Source organism: Muscardinus avellanarius, assembly GCF_963383645.1.
Source record: "Muscardinus avellanarius genome assembly, chromosome: 15".
NCBI lineage: Eukaryota > Metazoa > Chordata > Mammalia > Rodentia > Gliridae > Muscardinus > Muscardinus avellanarius.
Genome location: NC_137801.1, coordinates 69,203,297 through 69,221,201, shown reverse-complemented (window position 1 = coordinate 69,221,201; position 17,905 = coordinate 69,203,297). Strand labels below are relative to the sequence as shown.

The 17,905-nt window shown below is 41.0% G+C and overlaps 1 protein-coding gene across 1 annotated transcript in view; it reads left to right on the top strand.

Annotated features, from left to right (window-relative positions):
- Positions 1-17,905, top strand: part of M1AP (meiosis 1 associated protein) — a gene marked incomplete at both ends in the record, with an annotated part of 73,774 nt that overhangs the window by 40,973 nt on the left and 14,896 nt on the right. Inside the window, 3 exon segments of the mRNA XM_080711841.1 lie at positions 3,488-3,661; positions 8,396-8,558; positions 9,885-10,026. Coding sequence (XP_080567967.1) covers positions 3,488-3,661; positions 8,396-8,558; positions 9,885-10,026 — 479 coding nt within the window.

The following is a 17,905-nucleotide window of genomic DNA, read 5'->3' as shown; positions in this document are numbered from 1 at the left end:
CCTTTATGTTTTAACAACTATTTTGCCTCACCAGAGAGAAGTTGCTCAGCTATTTCCATACTCAATACTAAATTTAAAGTCTAGGCAGCTGGCTCAGAAAAATTAAATTACTTCTTGTTCTGTGACAAAATAAGATTCATATTGTTTTCTTAAAAGATGGTTCCCGCCGGGCATGGTGATGCATGCTTGTAATCCCAGCATTTGGGAGGCTAAGACTGGAGAATCGCAGTTCGCAGACAGCCTCAGCTACTTAATGAGGCCCTCTGCAACGTAGGGAGACCCTATTTCAAAATAAAGAATAAAAAAAAATAGGGCTGGAGGTGTAGCTCGAAGGTAGAATGCCCTTGGGTTCCATCCCCAGTACCGCGAAAAAAAAAAAAAAAAAGATGGTTCTGTTTATTTACAAAGAGTGTTTCTTTGGCAGTGACTTTGTATTTATCATTATAGTATCCTAACATATATGGGGCAAGCCGGGCATGGTGGCACACATCTGTAATCCTAGCACTTGGGAGGCTGACAGGAGGATCGTAGGTTTGAGGCCAGCCTCAGCAATGTAGTGAGACTCTCAGCAACCTAGCGAGACCCTATTTCAAAAAAAAAAAATTTTTTTTAAAGGACTGAGGGTATAGCCTGGAAGTAGAATGCCCTTGGGTTCAGTCCCCAGTGCTACCAAGATATAGATGGATGTCTAGATAGATGATAGATACATAGATGAGAATTTGAAGAAGAATGGTCAATGTTGCTTTATAAATTTCTTAAGGGCAAAAAAGTGTCATATCTATCTAATGGAGTGACTAAAATAACTAGTTAACTAATGAATCCTCATAACTATCCCTGGAAGGCTTTTTAATCCCTGGTAGCGTTTTAATCATTCCAGCCACACAAAGATGCATTTGGTTCTGCCTTTCAGCCATGGGCTGAGCCACTAAATGTGAAGTGAAGTCATTGCACTCCTCTCTCGCGCTCCCCCTTGTTGATACCTAGCGTTGGACTGAAGCCCCTTTGTTCCCTGTGGAGAGTCTGCCACCTCTACCTACTGTCCTCAGGAATGTCGTTCTAGAAATAAACCAGCCTTCTCCCTTGGGTTCATGAGTCATACACAGAAGGTGATTCATGAGCGCTCCTGGCTTTTCTTAGGCCCTTTGTACAAGTATTTCAGAGAGTCCCTCATGGTGAAGCACAGAGTCGGGATTCTCCTCAGTTTCTTCCCACCTCTTACCTCATTTCCACTGTCTGTGCTTCCTCCACCACATTATTTTTGGCTTTTACTGGCACACTTTACCTGCAGAGCCAGACTCCAATGCCAGAACTAAGAAAGGAGGAAGCCAGAAGGACCAGCAAAGACTGGTCACCCCACCTGCCCAGGGCCACTCATTCGGATTCAGAATAAAATCACACCCCAGCCTGGTGTGGTGGTGCACCCCTGTAATGCCAGTGCTTGGGGGCTGAGAAAGGAGGACCACAGGTTCAAGGCCAGCCTCGGCAACATAATGAGACCCTGTTTCAAAATAAAAGATAAAACAGGGATGCAGATATAGCTCAGAGGTAGAAAGCCCCTGGTTTCAGTCCCTAGTAACAACACACACACAAACACACACACACACACACACACACACACACACACACACACACACACACCATTCCATTATACCATTCCCACTTCTTTGCCGCTAACACTTGTGTAACAGTGTCCCTGTGACTAATTATATCATAACCTATATCATACGGTCTCAGTGGTTCATCTTTTTTATTTTTTAAATTCATTTTATAAGAGAAGTAGTAACTACATTTTGAGTGTGCAATGACAGCAGAAAGCCCAAGTCCCTCTTTTTAACTAAGCATAACTTGCACTGTACTGCTGTAGAATTTTTGTCATTTTTATAGTCTCTTATATTATAGATAAAAGAGATACATCATCACAATAAAATTCAAACATTATAAAAATATGAATAATAAAAGGGAACATATCTCAGAACCTTGCCCCAATTTCACACTTCTTGCCCACTGTTAACAGCTTAACATTAGTGACAGTAGCCTTCCAGACTTTATTTTACATATATACATATTTACATATATATGTATATATTGGACATATTTTTATGTTCATACAAATTTAACCATATTATGTTTCTTCTATACCTTTCTTTATTCACTTTAACTTCTCCTATCTTTCTATGCCAGTACATTTAGCTTTACTTTAAACAGCTGCATAAAATTCAATAGTTAACTGTGCCATAGTTTATTTCAACAGTCCCTTATTGATGGACACTGGAATAGCTTCCTGTTTGGATTTTTAATTTTGTTGTACTGGGGATGAAACCAGGGACATTCTACTTCTGAGCTACACTCCCAACCCTTTTTACTTTTGTTTTGAAATGGTCTCACTAAGTTACTGCGCACTGGTCTTGAGCCTGCAATCCTCCTGTCTCAGCCTCCCAAGAACTGGGGTTGTAGGTTTGAGCCACAGAACCTGGCTCTATTTGGGGGTTTGATTATTAGTTATAACCACAGTGCTGTTATGAACATTTTTGTGTGTCTCTAGGCTAGGTATCTAGAGATAATTGATGGGTCAAACGATAGTACATTTAGCCAGGCACAGTGCCTATAATCCTAGTACTTGGAAGGCTGAAGATAGGAGGATCATAGGTTTGAGGCCAATCTTAGCAACTTAGCAAGACCCTATTTCAAAATAAAAAAAAATAAAAAGCTTGGAATGTAGCTCGAAAGTAAAATACCCCTGTATTTAACTTCTAGTACCCAAAAGAAAAATAAACAGATACATTTAAATTTTTGTGGTTTTCAAAATTTATAATTATCCAGGTATGGTGGTTCATGTCTATAATCCCAGTACTTGAGAAACTGAGACAGAAGGATTACAGGTTTGAGATAAGCCTCAGCAACTTAGAAAGACCCTCAGGAACTTAGCAAGGCACCATTTCAAAATTTAAAAATAAAATGAAAAAGCTGGGCGTGGTGGTGCACGCTTGTAATCCCCACGCTTGGGAGGCGGAGACAGGAGAATCGCGCAGGTTTGAAGCCAGCCGTGCTGGCTTAAGAGACCCTGTTTCCAAATAAAATATATAAAATAGGTCTGGGAGTGTAGCCCAGAGATAGAAGGGCTTCCAGGAACCCCAGTACCACCAAAACAAATAATAAAAATAAAATGAAAAGCCGGACATGGTGGCACATGCTTGTGATCCCTGCGCTTGGGAGGCTGAGACAGGAGGATCGCACAGGTTCAAAGCCAGCCTCAGCTATTTAGTGAGGCTCTCAGCAACTTAGTGAGACCCTGTTTCCAAATAAAATATAAATAGGTCTGGGAGTATGTCCTGGAGGTAGAAAGCCTCTGGGTTCTACCCCCAGGACCACCCAAAAAAAAAAAAAAAAAAGAAAGAAAGAAAAAAAGGCTGTCAATAAGTCTGAGAGGTAGAATGCCCTGGAGCTCAATCCCCAGTACCAAATATATATGTTTTCCTTTCTTCTGCAGAGAGTTCTATCCTGGACACTGACATTGACCTTCGGACTATAGACAATGATGTTGTCAGCATGGAGATGTTCTTCAAAGCCTGGCTACACAACAGTGGAACAGACCAAGAACACATCCATCTTCTTCTTCCTTCACAGTGTTTCAGCAACACTTCCAGAGCCAGGGATAGTCCAAGTATACAACCCACAAATGCTATATCATATAGGCTATGAATATCCTTGACTAGCATTAGGCCTCTAGATTGGTGAGTCATCCAAATACAGAGTAACGGAGGCCTAGAGATAGGATAAGGATTGGATGATGAGGCCTAGAGATTGGATAAGGATTGGATGATGAGGCCTAGAGATTGGATAAGGATTGGATGATGAGGCCTAGAGATTGGATAAGGATTGGATGATGAGGCCTAGAGATTGGATAAGGATTGGATGATGCTGTCCAGTGTCAGCATGGAGTAAGGAGAGACCTCCCAAAAGGTGACACAGAGAGGGCTGGGGGTATAACTCAGTGGCGGAGCACTTGCCTAGCATGAGTGAGGCCCTGGCTTCAGCTGCAGCAATGCAAAATTAGTTATAAATGAAGAAAAAGAAAAACAAAGAATGACACAGACAGAAAGATAAACCTAAGTAAGCCCAGCCAACAAGAGCCAATTAGTTTAGGGCAAAGTCTTAGACATCTCAATGATAGGACAGGCTATATAACATGAGAACAGAACAAATCATATATTTTTCTCAACAGTCTTATTTTTAATGTATTACATATTGGTAGTGGCTACAGAGATCATTGGGGGTTGAAGACTGAGCTGGATGTGCTTTCTTGAGCTCTTTTTTGTGGGCTCTGACATGACAAACAGAGGGCCCTACCTCACCTGAGGACTCTCTATTGGCCTTTAGCAGTGTATTTGAGGTTTTTATGTGCTTTCTCTTTTCTCTAGCTGTAATAGAAATCTGCCATGACCATTGTTTCTTTAGGGCAGGAAAGAGCCCTTTAGAGGTATAATTAAATAACACTATGGTTTCCCAGGACCCTTTCTTTCTAGGAATAGCCTTCACAGCTCCACTCCCTCCCCCAGTTAAACCTGGGACCTGGATGCCTCAGACATATTAACTTGATTTTTAATCTATCTTTCCTTTGTGTATAAAACTCTCCTTCACATCCATCCCCAAGGCTGATAGTACTAATTTTTTTCTTGTTCCATCCCCTGGAATTCACTTATCCATTTCCTCCTGTTTAAGGTACCTGGTGATTTTATTCAGAAGCTGGTTTAGAGTTAACACTATTGAGCCTTCCTTCCACACCCAGTGCTATCTATGTTGACTCCTTTCCTTAAATTATCCCATTTCATATTTACATACTATGAGGCAGGTGCAATTACCATAGGTCATTAACTCTAAGATGCTGTTAAATATAAGATGCACCACTATTACTTTACATGTACCATGAAGAAAGAAAACATTGCCAATTAAACATGACACAGTGTTTTCTTATCAGAAGTATTATTTTATCTGAATTTTTTTAGGTTAGAGTAGTAAGTGCTAAGAGTGTCTCCCTGCCCAATAGCAATTGTAAGACAAACATAGAGATGTTTGTTAGTGCATGAAAAAAAGTATCTTCACATCAATTAAATATGGCATTATCCCTGTTTTATACATGAGAAAACAGATAAAGAAATCAAATTCTTTTCCAGGTGTGCACAGAAAAAATTCATGTCAGAGCCAGTATTTGAAGCCAGGCAATTCGAGAGTCCACTGTTCACTCTTTGGATCAGATGCTATATTTTGTACATTTGACCATTTTTAGCCCAGAGAATCAGGTGCACATCTATCTAACTCCAGGGCCTGAGCCTTTATGTACCACTAACCTGTCTCATGCTAGGAAACTCAACAAAGAGGCTAGAGACTCACTCTTCTCATTTGGAGGGCCAGGCCCTCAAAGGCCAGGAACTCCTGCAATCAGCCTTTCCTCCACTGTTGCATGATATCCGCCCGTGATGACGATCGGAATTTCTCTGACTTCCTGCAGCCTCTTTCCAACATATATAATCATGTTCACCTCCATCTATAAACCTGCATCCAGATGCTGGTAGAATTTAGATCCAGACTCCAGTCGGCTAAGGTGGTCCTCACGGAAACTCATTTTCTCAGACACAGTTGGAAGGAAATCTGGGGATGTTAGGCCTGCCTCGGATTATAAACTACCACAATATAGATCATACTGTGAAATCTGGGGATGTTAGGCCTGCCTCGGATTATAAACTACCACAATATAGATCATACTGTGAAATCTGGGGATGTTAGGCCTGCCTCGGATTATAAACTACCACAATATAGATCATACTGTACTTATTATTTTTAAAACTGATGCACTGTCTCACATATGAATTTCTGAGTATATCTCACTACAAAAAAATGAAGCAAACAAAACAAAAATCTTGAGTTCTCCTGCTAAAGGCTTTGGAGATGAGTGCTCCTCAGATGCTCACTTGGACCCCTCCTCTCAGGGCTCTCCAGCCCCCCTACCTGCTCCTTTGGCTGCGGGAGCCCTTCACCCCATCTCTCCATGGTTACCTTCAATAATGTATGTATGTGTGTCTGTCTGTCTGTCTGTCTGTCTGTCTCTCTCTCTCTCTCTCTCTCTCTCTCTCTCTCTCTCTCTGTCTCTCTTTCTCTCTGACAGACAGAGCAAGCAGACAATGTCTTTGTTTTCCATGTGGACTTTTGCTACCACTATACATAGGCTCCATATGGTGAGAAGTGCACCTGGGTCTTGATTCAAGCCCTGCTAAACAGCTTTCCCAGCTCTGGAACACTGCTACACTGCTGAGACTACAGTCTGGGAATTCTCATCCCTGTCTGCAATAAGAACCACATGAAGAATGTGTGTGTGTGTGTGTGTGTGTGTGTGTGTGTGTGTTACTGGGGATGGAACCCAGGGGCCTTTTACCTCTGTGCTACACTCCTAAATCTATTTTACATTTTATTTGGAAACAAGTTCTCACTAAATTGCTGAGAGCCTGAGTAGCTCTGGCTTTGAATCTGTGCGATCCTCCTGTCTCAGCCTACCAAATACTGGGATTACAAGCGTGCACCACCACACCTGGCTGTGAGGAACTTTTTTAAAGTATCTATAGTTGGGCTCTACCTCCAGAGGTCCTGATTTAATTGGCCTGGGGTAGGGCCCAGACATCAATATTTTTTTTAACGTTCTGTAGGTGAAGCCCAATATGGTGGCACCTGCCTGTAATCTCAACTACTTGAGAAACTGAGGCAGAATGATCACAAGCAATTTACTGAGATTTTGCCTTGAAATAAAATTCAAGCTGGGTCAGTAGTGCATGCCTGTAATCCCAGTGCTTAGGAGGCTGAGACAGGAGAATCACAGGTTCAGAGGTCAGCAACTTAGCAAAGCCCTCAGCAACTTAGTGACACCCTGTTTCAAAGTTAAAAAAAAAAAATAGAAAGTGCTAGGGGTGTAGGTTGGAGCTAGAATGCCCCTGGGTTCAATCTTCAGTACCAAAATAAATAAATAAATAAATAAATAAATAAATAAATAAATATTAAAAAGGGGTGGGGATTTGGCTCTAAAGATCCCCTGTGTTCAATCCCTAGTACCAGGGAAGGAAGAAAAAAACAGTTCTCTAGGTCAGTCTTATTGTAACCAGCATTGAGAACTTCACTCAGATGAACGCAGCTGGCCAGTGCTAAGGTCAGGAGACCAGAAATGGGGAAGTCAGACGCAGAGGAAGTGAAGGGGAACTGGAGTCCTAGGTAAAGTCCCTCCTACTGACTTCCTGGGCTCTGGGACATACCAAGCCAACACCCATCTCACCCAGAATGAATGTTTATGTCGATGTCCTGGGCCCAGGATCTAGTAGACACAAGCTGTTAGGTACTTGTTCAGAGGAACAGGGATTCCATGCATCACTTAACTACCAGCTGAGTCTGACATCTAATCTGCTACCTATTTTTCCATATTATTTCTACTTTTGTTTTTACCGCATGTTGCAGTTAGTCCAGTCATTTCACAATCAACTACCAGCCATCTCACAAGTACTCAACATTGGCATATTTGCGAGTTTGCTATTGGTATTCAGACCAGGTATATAACTTATTGAAAAGCTGTGTAAGATCCAGGATTCAAGCCTAGTTCTACAGAACTGTGCCCTGCAAGATGGGAAAGTACATCAGGATCAGAAGCTTAGATGAGTTTACCTAGATGAAGAATTCATATGGCATAGTTCTATAGACAGCTGTGCTCAGAACTGTTGTGCGATGCCACAGTGATGCCCCGTGGCCCAAAGAGTCTTATACTCAGGTGTCTTTGAGAAATTAAAAATAAGTAACTTTAGAAACGTATTCCTCTCATACTCCTGAGTTTCCCTTCAAGAGCCACAGAGAAGCATCTGACTGCCTGACTTCTGCTTTCCTGCTCTTCCTTCTTCTGGCCCACAGTTTGCTAAAACATAGCTGCAGGGAAGCAGCAGTGGCAAGAGTTTCTTCTGTGATTGCCAAAGGCCTCTGCATACTTTGGCGCCAGCTGCCTGCTCCACAGAGGACACATGTTCCTCTCAGACTAAATGACAAGCCAGATCTCTCACTATGAGACAACTTTTCAGCCAGCCCAGAAGTAAAACAAGTAGAAATCATGTCAAACACAGAAAATAAGTTAACTATTGTGTAGAGCAACAGAGCTACTGTAAGTTGCAGACCTGTTATACCTTCCCAGACCAATTGTGCTTTCCTCTTCAACTCCCCTGCCTCCTCCCATCCCTCATTTGCCTGGTAGAGATTAAATTGGTGCCAGATACTGTCTATTAATGACATAGCCAAAGGTAACTTGTGGCCCACAGTCTCTCCACCTTTTTCTTTCTTTTTTTTTCTTTTTTTCTTTATTTTTTGTTTTTCTTTTTAGTGTGCCTGAAATGTGATCTTCAAGAGCGATTTCTCAGCCCGTCCCTTCTCCCTGGTACAGCTGATGGCTCCTTGAGAATGGATGACCCCAAAGGCGATTTCAGCACACTGTACCAGATGGCTTCACAGCCTTCGGCCTCTCCTTACAAGCTCCAAGTGATCAAGTACGGTGGAAGAGAATGTCCCCGAATCCATGCTATTCTTACTGGTTCCCTGGCTAGGAAGTCCAAAGATGTAAACTGTATCTACATGTCAGGCAGCCAAGAGTCAGTTCCAAGGTAGCAGTTACAAATATGACATGAAAAACCAAGGTTGGGCTACTCACCAAGTGGAGGCCAAAAGGGGAGCTGAAGGAAGAAGTGCTACAGCAGAACACTCTGAGGGCTTCATGAGAATCAGAAACCCAGAAAGTTACTGAACACAGAGAAAAGGACAATGAATAGAAAGGTGTTTAATGGGCATGGTGATTCACATCTGTAATCCCAGTACTTGGGAGACTGAGACAGGAGGATTGCAAGTTTGAGGCCACCCTCAGCAACTTAGTGAGACCCTGTTTCAAAATAAAAAAATAATCCAGGCTTGGTGGCGCACACTTGTAATCCCCGCGCTTGGGAGGCTGAGAAAGGAGGATCGCGCAGGTTCGAAGCCAGCCTCCACTGGCTTAAGAGACCCTGTTTCCAAATAAAAAATATAAAGTAGGTCTGGGAGTGTAGCCCAGACGTAGAAGGCCCCTGGGTTACATCCCCAATAACACCAAAAATAAATAAATAAATAAATAAATATTTAAAAAATAAGGCTGGGGATACAGCTCAGAAGTAAAAAAAAAAAAAAAAAAAAAAAAAAATGCCCCTAGTTTCAATCCCCAGTACCACAAAAGAAGGAAAGAAAGGTATTTAACCAGTCAGTAAACATTTCCTGAATGCCTACTGTTGAAGCATCAGTATAGAGATTCAATTTTCAGGGTACACAGAACCTACACCTGCCCATCCCATTATCTATGTACTACAAGTCCAGCTCCCGGGGGAACCAGTTCTGGGGTAGAATCAACAATGATGGCAAAGGCCACTTTTACTGTTTCTGAGGTTTAAGAATCTTCTTTGTAGACAGGTGTGGTGGCACACACTTGTAATCTCAGCACTGGCGAAGCTCAGATACAAGGATCCAGGTTCACGAACAGCCTCAGCTAGGTAGTGAGGTCCTTTGCAACTCAGTGAGACCCTGTTTCAAAATAAAGAATAAAAAGCAGGGCTGGGGGTGTAGCTCAGAGGCAGAATGCCCCTGGGTTCCATTCCAAGTACTACAAAAAAAAAAAAAAAAACGAATTTTTGTGCCAAATACTATCGTAGATGGTAGCTGTACGAAAATGAGTTAATTCACAGACCCTAATCTGAAAGCTTTTAAGGCCTTAGACTTAAGCTAAGTAAAAGTCGACCTGGGTAGAGGTTCTAGACGTCACTGATGAATCTTTTGCTTCCATTGTCTCTTCCCAGGGCTCTGAAATCCAGTGGGCTCTGTGAGTCGCTGACGTATGGACTCCCCTTCATCCTCAGACCCACGAGCTGTTGGCAGCTGGACTGGGATGAGCTAGAGACCAATCAGCAGCATTTTCATGCTCTGTGCCACAGCCTGCTGGTGAGTACCCACGTCCCCAGGTGAGGTAGGGTTCAAGTTCCAGCCTCAGAAAAGCAGCAATTAATCCTTCCCTAATCCCAGACCTGCCTCAACCCTCGAGAGGACAGAAAATAACTGAAATGCTCTGAAATTTGAAATAAATATGACTTGCCTTTGTTGGCTTAGTATGATAGAGAATAATCCTGAATTCCATTATATGATTCTAAGTTGAAAATCCCTTATTTCACAAGCCTAACATTTAAATGACAACAGAGAATTTTCTCTAAGTAATGATACTTTATTTTATTTTATTTTATTTTTGTGTGTGTGTGGTACTGGGGGTGGAACACAGAGGCTTTCTACTTCCGGGCTATACTCCCAGACCTATTTTATACTTTATTTGGAGACAGGGTCTCACTACGTTGCTGAGAGCCTCACTAAGTAGCTGAGGCTGGCTTCAAACCGGTGCGATCCTCCTGTCTCAGCTTCCCAAGCGCGGGGATTACAAGCATGCGCCACCATGCCCGGCAGTAATGATACTTTAAAACCTACTTTTTTCACCTAACACTGGACATTCTGGTTCATTTAAATGAACACACTCTGGTCTGTGCCAGACTTCATGCTAAGTCCTAGGTAGGCATTTAGTAATGACATAATAGACATTATCTATAACCTTGAGAAACTTATTCTCTAATGGGAGGGATAGATTCAGTATGTAAAGGAAACAATTAGGCTGCTGTAAGAAAGCCTATCTGTGGAAGTAGCCTTTAAACAGAGACCGGCAAGGTGAGTGGGAAGCAAACAGGTGCAGAGAAAGGTAAGCGCAAGTACTCTGAGGTGCAGAGGGCTAAGAGAGGAATCAAGAACAAAAACTCCATGGTGCAACAAAAAAAGAAAGGAGCCGGGGGACTCTGGCAGAGTGCTTGACTGGCAAGTCCAAGTTCCGGGTTTGATCCCGGAACTGCAAAAGAAAAGAAAAGGAAAACCACTGTGACTTAAATGTGGAGTGAGGGAAAGCGGCAAAAGGTGGATTGGAGGAGCAATCAGGGGTCAAATCATGTAAAAGTTTTACAGGCCAAATTAAAGATTTGGGTTTTGTTGTTGTTGTTGTTGTTTGTTTTTGTTTAGTTTTGTGTGGGTTTTGTTTTGTTTTGTTTTGTTTTTTTGGTGGTGGTACTGATGGTGGAACCCAGAGGCTTTCTACCTCCGGGCTATACTCCCAGACCTATTCTATACTTTATTTGGAAATGGTCTCACTAAGTTGCTGAGAGCCTCACTAAGTAGCTGAGGCTGGCTTTGAACCTGTGCGATCCTCCTGTCTCAGCCTCCCAAGCGCGGGGATTACAAGCATGCGCCACCACACCAGGCCTAAAATTTGGGATTTTAAGCAGAGAAAGAAATCATGAGAAATAGCATCATCCATATAAGGGGGTTTTGTTTGTTTTGATTTTGGTACTAAGGATGGAACTCAGGGGCATACTACCTCTGAGCTACACCTCCAGCCCTATTTTATTTTTTATTTTGAAAGAGGATCTCGCTAACTTGTGAAGGCCTCTCTAAGCTGCTGAGGCTGGCCTTGATCTTGCCGCCCTCCTGTCTCAGCTCCCAAGGAATTGAATTATAGACATGCACCCCACACCCAGATTATCTGGGTTTTTTAAATATTTCTTGGATGGCCGGGTATGGTGGTGTATGCTTGTAATCCCAACATTTGGGAGGCTGAGAGAGGAGGATCGAGATTTGAGAACAGCCTCAACTACTTAGTGAGGTCCTTTGCAACTCAATGAGACCCTGTTTCAAAATAAATAATAAAAAATAAGGCTGGGGGTATAGTGTGAAGGTAGAATGTCCCTGGGTTCCATCCCCAGTGCTGCAAAATAAATAAACAAATAAATAAATAAATAAAAATATTTCTTGGTCAGATATTTAGAAATGAGCTACCGGAAGCAAAAATAGAAACAAAGAATGAAATAGGAGGGTGACAGTGGTAGCTTGGACTATGAATGTTGGAAGAGTCAAGATGAGAAAAGAAAATACATGGAGAAATAGATTCATCAGAACTTGGTAAAGGATTGATTGGATGTTGGATGAGGACAAGAAAAGTGTCAGATCACTACTTGGTTTCTGACTTGAATAACCAGATGGATTAATAATAACTACCTGAAATGGAACCAAATAAAGAGCATACCCAGACACAGACACACACATACACCTAGTACAACACTTAGAAAGCAAAACAACGGCAAATAGAACCCAAGGACAGATCTAAAGAGTTGACCGATCAGGAGCTGAGTAATCAGGACAGCACAGCATCGTGTCTCTTTATCAGAAGCAGACTTCTTTTCCTGTTTCAAAGCCCACAGTCCCTCTTAGGGTCCACCCACAGAGTTCCTGTTTCCCATTTGAAGAACACCCACCTCCTGTCTTTGCAGAGCAGACAGCAGACCTGCTCTGACTGTTAGTGCCCAGCAGCTCAGTTTACTATTTACTCCACCCAGTTCCTCAGAATCCTGGAGATGCTGCATCACTCAGGAGGAATTTCTCCCAAGTGTTTTTAATTCTTTCCTTCTTTCTTCCCTTCCTTCTCTCCTTCTTGTGCTGGGGACTGAACCCAGGGCTTCACACATGCTAGGCAAGTCCTCTACCACTGAGCTGCACTCCAAACCCCCCTCATATAATTTTTTAATTTAATTTAATTTTTTGGGGGGGTGGGTACTAGGAGTGGAAACCAGGGGCTTTCTACCTCCGGGCTATCCTCCCAGACCTATTTTATATTTTATTTGGAAACAGGGTCTCACTAAGTTGCTGAGAGCATCACTAAGTAGCTGAGGATGGCTTCGAACCTGTGCAATCCTCCTGTCTCAGCCTCCCAAGCACTGGGATTACAAGTGTGTGCCACCACGCCCAGCTTTTTTTTTTTTATTTATTTATTTTATTTATTTTTGTGGTACTTGGGATTGAACCCAGGGGCATTCTACCTCTGAGCTACACCCCCAGCCCTATTTTTTATTCTTTATTTTGAAACAGGGTCATTAAGTTGCAGAGGGCCTAAGTAGCTGAAGCTTTCCGTGAATCTGCGATCCTCCTATCTCAGCCTCTCAAGAACTGGAATTATAAGCATACATCACTATGCCTGGCTCCTTCTATACATTCTTATAGCACATAATACTTTAATCATACACTGGCATTTAAATACACTGCTAGAGGTAGGATAAATTTTCTGGAAAATTATACCTTTCGCCGGGCATGGTGGCACATGCTTGTAAATCCCAGCATTTGGGAGGCTGAGACAGGAGGATTGCAGTTCATGGACATCCTCAGTTACTACTTAGTGAGACCCTTTGCAACTCAGTGAGACCCTATTTCAAAATAAAGAATAAAAACTAGGGCTGGGGCTGTAGCTCAGAGGTAGAATGTCCCTGGCTTTCATCCTCAGTACTACACACAAAAAAAAATTATACCCTTCAACACTTTTGTTGGGAATATGTCCTAAGAAAACAGAAAAGAAAGTAAAGGTGTATATATAGGATGTTCATCTCACTATTATTTACAATGATAAAAAAAATGGAAACAACCTAAGTGTCCTAAATAGATAAATGGTTAAATCTAAACCAGAGAAAGGTTATAGGAATTACATTTCAGCCAAGCAATGAAATATGATGTAGCCATTAAAAATAAGGAAAAGAAGTGTTCCCTTCTATCCTGGCTTATGTACACAAGATCAGTGTTTCCCTGCCACTGAACTCAGATTTCAGGATCTATGTTTGTTTGTTTGTTTGTTTGACAAATATTAATTGACAATTATGTGCCAGGCACTGTTCTAGGAATGAAGCACCTTTATCACATCTCTCTCCTAGAAACCTGCAAGTATGAAGTTGACCTATCACTGATAGATACCCATTTTTGAAACATTTACTAAATGGTGGACACTTAACTAAGTGCTTTGCATGCTTTCCCTCATTTAATACTCACAGTGTCCTGTGAGGTGGGGATTGTTGTCCATATTTTATACATGGAGAAGGCTGAAGCCTAAAGAGATCAGATGACTTCTCATAAACGTCACACAGTAGCCAGGTTTGGTGGTGCCTGATTGTAATCCCAGTACTTGGTAGGCTGAGACAGGAAGATTGCAGGTCTGAGGACAGCTTCAGCAAATAGCGAGACCCTTTTTCAGAATCAGAATAAACTCGGAGGTGGAGTGCCCCTGGGTCCGATCCTCCATGCAGCGCAAAAAAAAACAAAACTCACAGCTGCAAAAGTGGCCAAGTCAGAATTTGAACCTAATTCTATTGACTACAAAGCCCATGCTTTTAACTTATTTGATAAATTCCCTACTCTGGATATATTCAGATAAAGACAGACCATAACGCTGAGGCTAATTCTCCCTTCACTTACACCCCATGCTTCTACGGTTCTGGACTTGAGCTCACTTTTAAAGTGGCGAGGCACTCAGAACCACTGCGTACCCATCTTGTGCTCCTGTTTCCTCAGCTCTGCCATTCCACCACCATTCCACTCTCCTAGTCTGAAAAAGAGAGGAGCAAAATAATACTTAAGTGGCTCTCCCTTCTTGCTGGTCATGTGACATCTTCCCGCGGCAAAAATCCTGAATGTTAGTGTGTTACAGAGTGAAGCATTTTTACAAGTTTGTCTGCTCAAGAACACTTTTTTAGTACTTACTAGGTGACGACTTATTTAGAGTTTTAACCACCTTAACCCTACTTTTACAAATTTCCCACACTTCTTTAGCCTGTCCTTGGTTTTATATTCTTTCGTACACTCTTTCCATACATCCTGTTCAAATCTGATGGCAGCTCAGCTCCACGTGTAACCCTCTTGCCTTCTCTGTCTCACTATGACGTTTCCCTTCCAGCTAATTTCTCCTTCTGACTTCTGACTTTCTGTTAATAGCAGCACCACCACTGCTTGGTCACCCAGGCTTGAAACCTCAGCCACTTTCAGCCTCTCACTCTTTGAACTCACAGCGTCACTAAGTTACATCAGTTTTGCTCTCATAACACCAGTTGGAACTGTCCTTTCTTTCTTTTTCCCACTGCTTGTTCTCACTAAGGCTTCTTCAGGAAACTCCTGTCTTCTCTCGCCCTAGCTCTCCCTCTTCTCATTTGCCCTGCACATTGGTACCTTATTGATTGTCTTGAAACATCCCCCATCGTATGTTTTTCTATGGGCCAGCACCCAATCATTTACCCAAGTCTTGCTTATTCTATCGCTATAGTACCTATTGCATTTATTTTCTGTTTCTGCCCTTTTCACCTCTGCCCTCCAATATTAAAACAATCTCTTAACTTACAAATAATGTGTCCCCCTCTCAAATCTTGAGATACAACACCGATTCTGCCACTCCTCAGCTTTAAAATGTTTTTCCTTTATTTTTTATTTTTTTGTACTGGGGATTGAACCCAAGGGCATTCTACCTCTGTGCTATACCCCTGTTCATTTTTGTTTTGTTTTGTTTTGTTTCAAAATAGGGTTCTGCTAAATTATGGAGCACTTACCTTGAACCTGTGATCAATCCTACTGTCTCAGCCTCCCAAGTACTGGGATTACAAGTGTGCACCACCACACTTGACTTAAAAATATTTTTGACAAACCAGGCATAGTGGTGCACACCTGTAATCCCAGCTTCTTTTTTTTTTTCCTCACTTGGTTGCTCTTTTATTCAAAGCAGTAAAGCCAATTTATACATATATAGGTATAAATATATAGGGTATATATATATATATATATATATATATATTGGTTATATATATATATTTATATATATATTGGTTTTATATATGATATATATATTGAAATATATATTGGTGCACTGTATTCATACATCATAGTGGGATACAAACTTTTGTAGACATACATGCACACATCGCCCAGTCAGCCCCCACCCGATCCCCACCCCATTCTCTCCCCATCTCTCCCTACCATGCTTGGCTTAGTGGTTTACATCTATTATTATAGCAATTTATCCAAAATTAAAAATGATAATCTCACATAACAGTTTCATTTGTCTGATACCAAGCTTTTGATGACTTAAAGATAACATTTCAATATTTCTTTTTACTTTCTTTCTTACCAGAGAATATTTTTTTTCTATTTTTTAGGTGAAACTATCATATATTTATATATTTATTTTTCAGGAAAAAAAATCTATCCTAATATGGAAAATGGACTCTAGATACCCAAAACGATCTTGAAAAAGAACAAAGCTAGAAGATATATATTTTCTGATTTCAAACCATATAAAGCTACAATAATTGAAACAGTGTAGTACTATTCTAAAGGCAGATATATAAACCATTGGAGTTAAATAAAAGCCTAAAGCTAAATTCTTCCCTATATTGTCAAGTTATTTTTGACAAGGTTTCCATGAACATTTGGTGGTGGAAATAATAATCTTTTAACTAAATATTGTTGAAACATAATAATTACATGGAAAAGAATAAAGTTGGACCCTTACCTAATCCCATATACAAATATTAACTCAAAATAGATAAAAGACCTAAATATAAATCTTAAGACTATAAACTTTAAGGAGAAAATCTGGGTCATAAAACCTCACAACATTGAAATTGGCAGTGATTTCTTGGATATGATTTCAATGGCACAGGCAACAGAAGAGTATACAAACTCCCTAAAAAATAGAAAAAAATATTGTATATCCAAAGACAATGTAAACAGAGTTAACAGTTACTAATAGAATAGATAAAATATTTCCAAATGCTATATCTGAAGGTATATTAATATTTCAACTAGACATCCTAAAAAATAACAACAATAAAGGCAAACAATACCCTTTAGAGATAGGTAAAAGACTAACATAAATAATGAATCTCCACAGATAACCAATCTTAGTTGTCTGTTGGATGGAAAATCTTGTTTCTCTAGTTCTGGTGTGTGTTACCTATTTCTTCTTTGTAGTTAATCTCTTTGAGTATTTTCTCTAGTGCTGGTTTTGAAGACATAAATTCCTTCAGTTTCTGTTTGTCATGGAAGCTTCTTATTTCTCCATCTAATTTGATAGAAAGTTTTGCTGGGTAGGAAATTTTTGGCTGGAAGTTGTTTTCTTTCAGAGTTTGGAATATGTTACTCCAAGCCCTTCTGGCTCTCATGACTTGGTTTGGGAAGTCTGGAGTGATTCTAATTGGTTTGCCTCTGAATGTCACTTGGTCCTTTGTTTTTGTTGCCTTTAAGATTCTCTGCTTGGCTTCCACATTGGTCATTTTGACAATTATATGGCGTGGGGATCCTCTTCTCCGATCCTGTCTAAAGGGAGTTCTATAAGTTTCCTGGACCTGTGTATCAACCTCTTGCTCTATGTTTGAAAATTTTTCTGCTATTACTTCCTTGAAGAGATTGTTGATCCCTTTGGTTTCACTTTCTTTTCCCTCCTCTATTCCAATTATTCTTAGGTTAGCTCTCTTAAAATGGGCCCATATTTCTTCAATATCAGATTCCTGCTGTCGGATATTTTTTCCTAGATTAGAAACTATGCGTTCATTTTTGGAATGATCATCTTCTAAGAGCGAGATTCTGTTCTCCATGTGTTCTAAACGGTTGTTTGTGCTTTGAATTGAGGCCTTTACTTCATTAATTGCATCCTTTATCTCTTTTTGGCTCTCTCTGAGTTCTTTTCGAAGCACCTCTATTATTTCTACAGTTATTTTCCTGATTTGATCTTCTAGAAATCTCTGATTTTCTGTTTTATCGGGTTCTGATGTTGTGGGGTTGTGAGCATTCATTGCTCCAGTATTATTCCTCTTTCCCATGATTTAGGAAGTTTGTGCCTTCTCTGGGTTCTTCCCTTGGGTCACTATGACTTCACTTAAGGTGTTCTGGATCTCGAGTCAGTAGTATCTCAGACCCCACTTCTCCTTTACTGGGT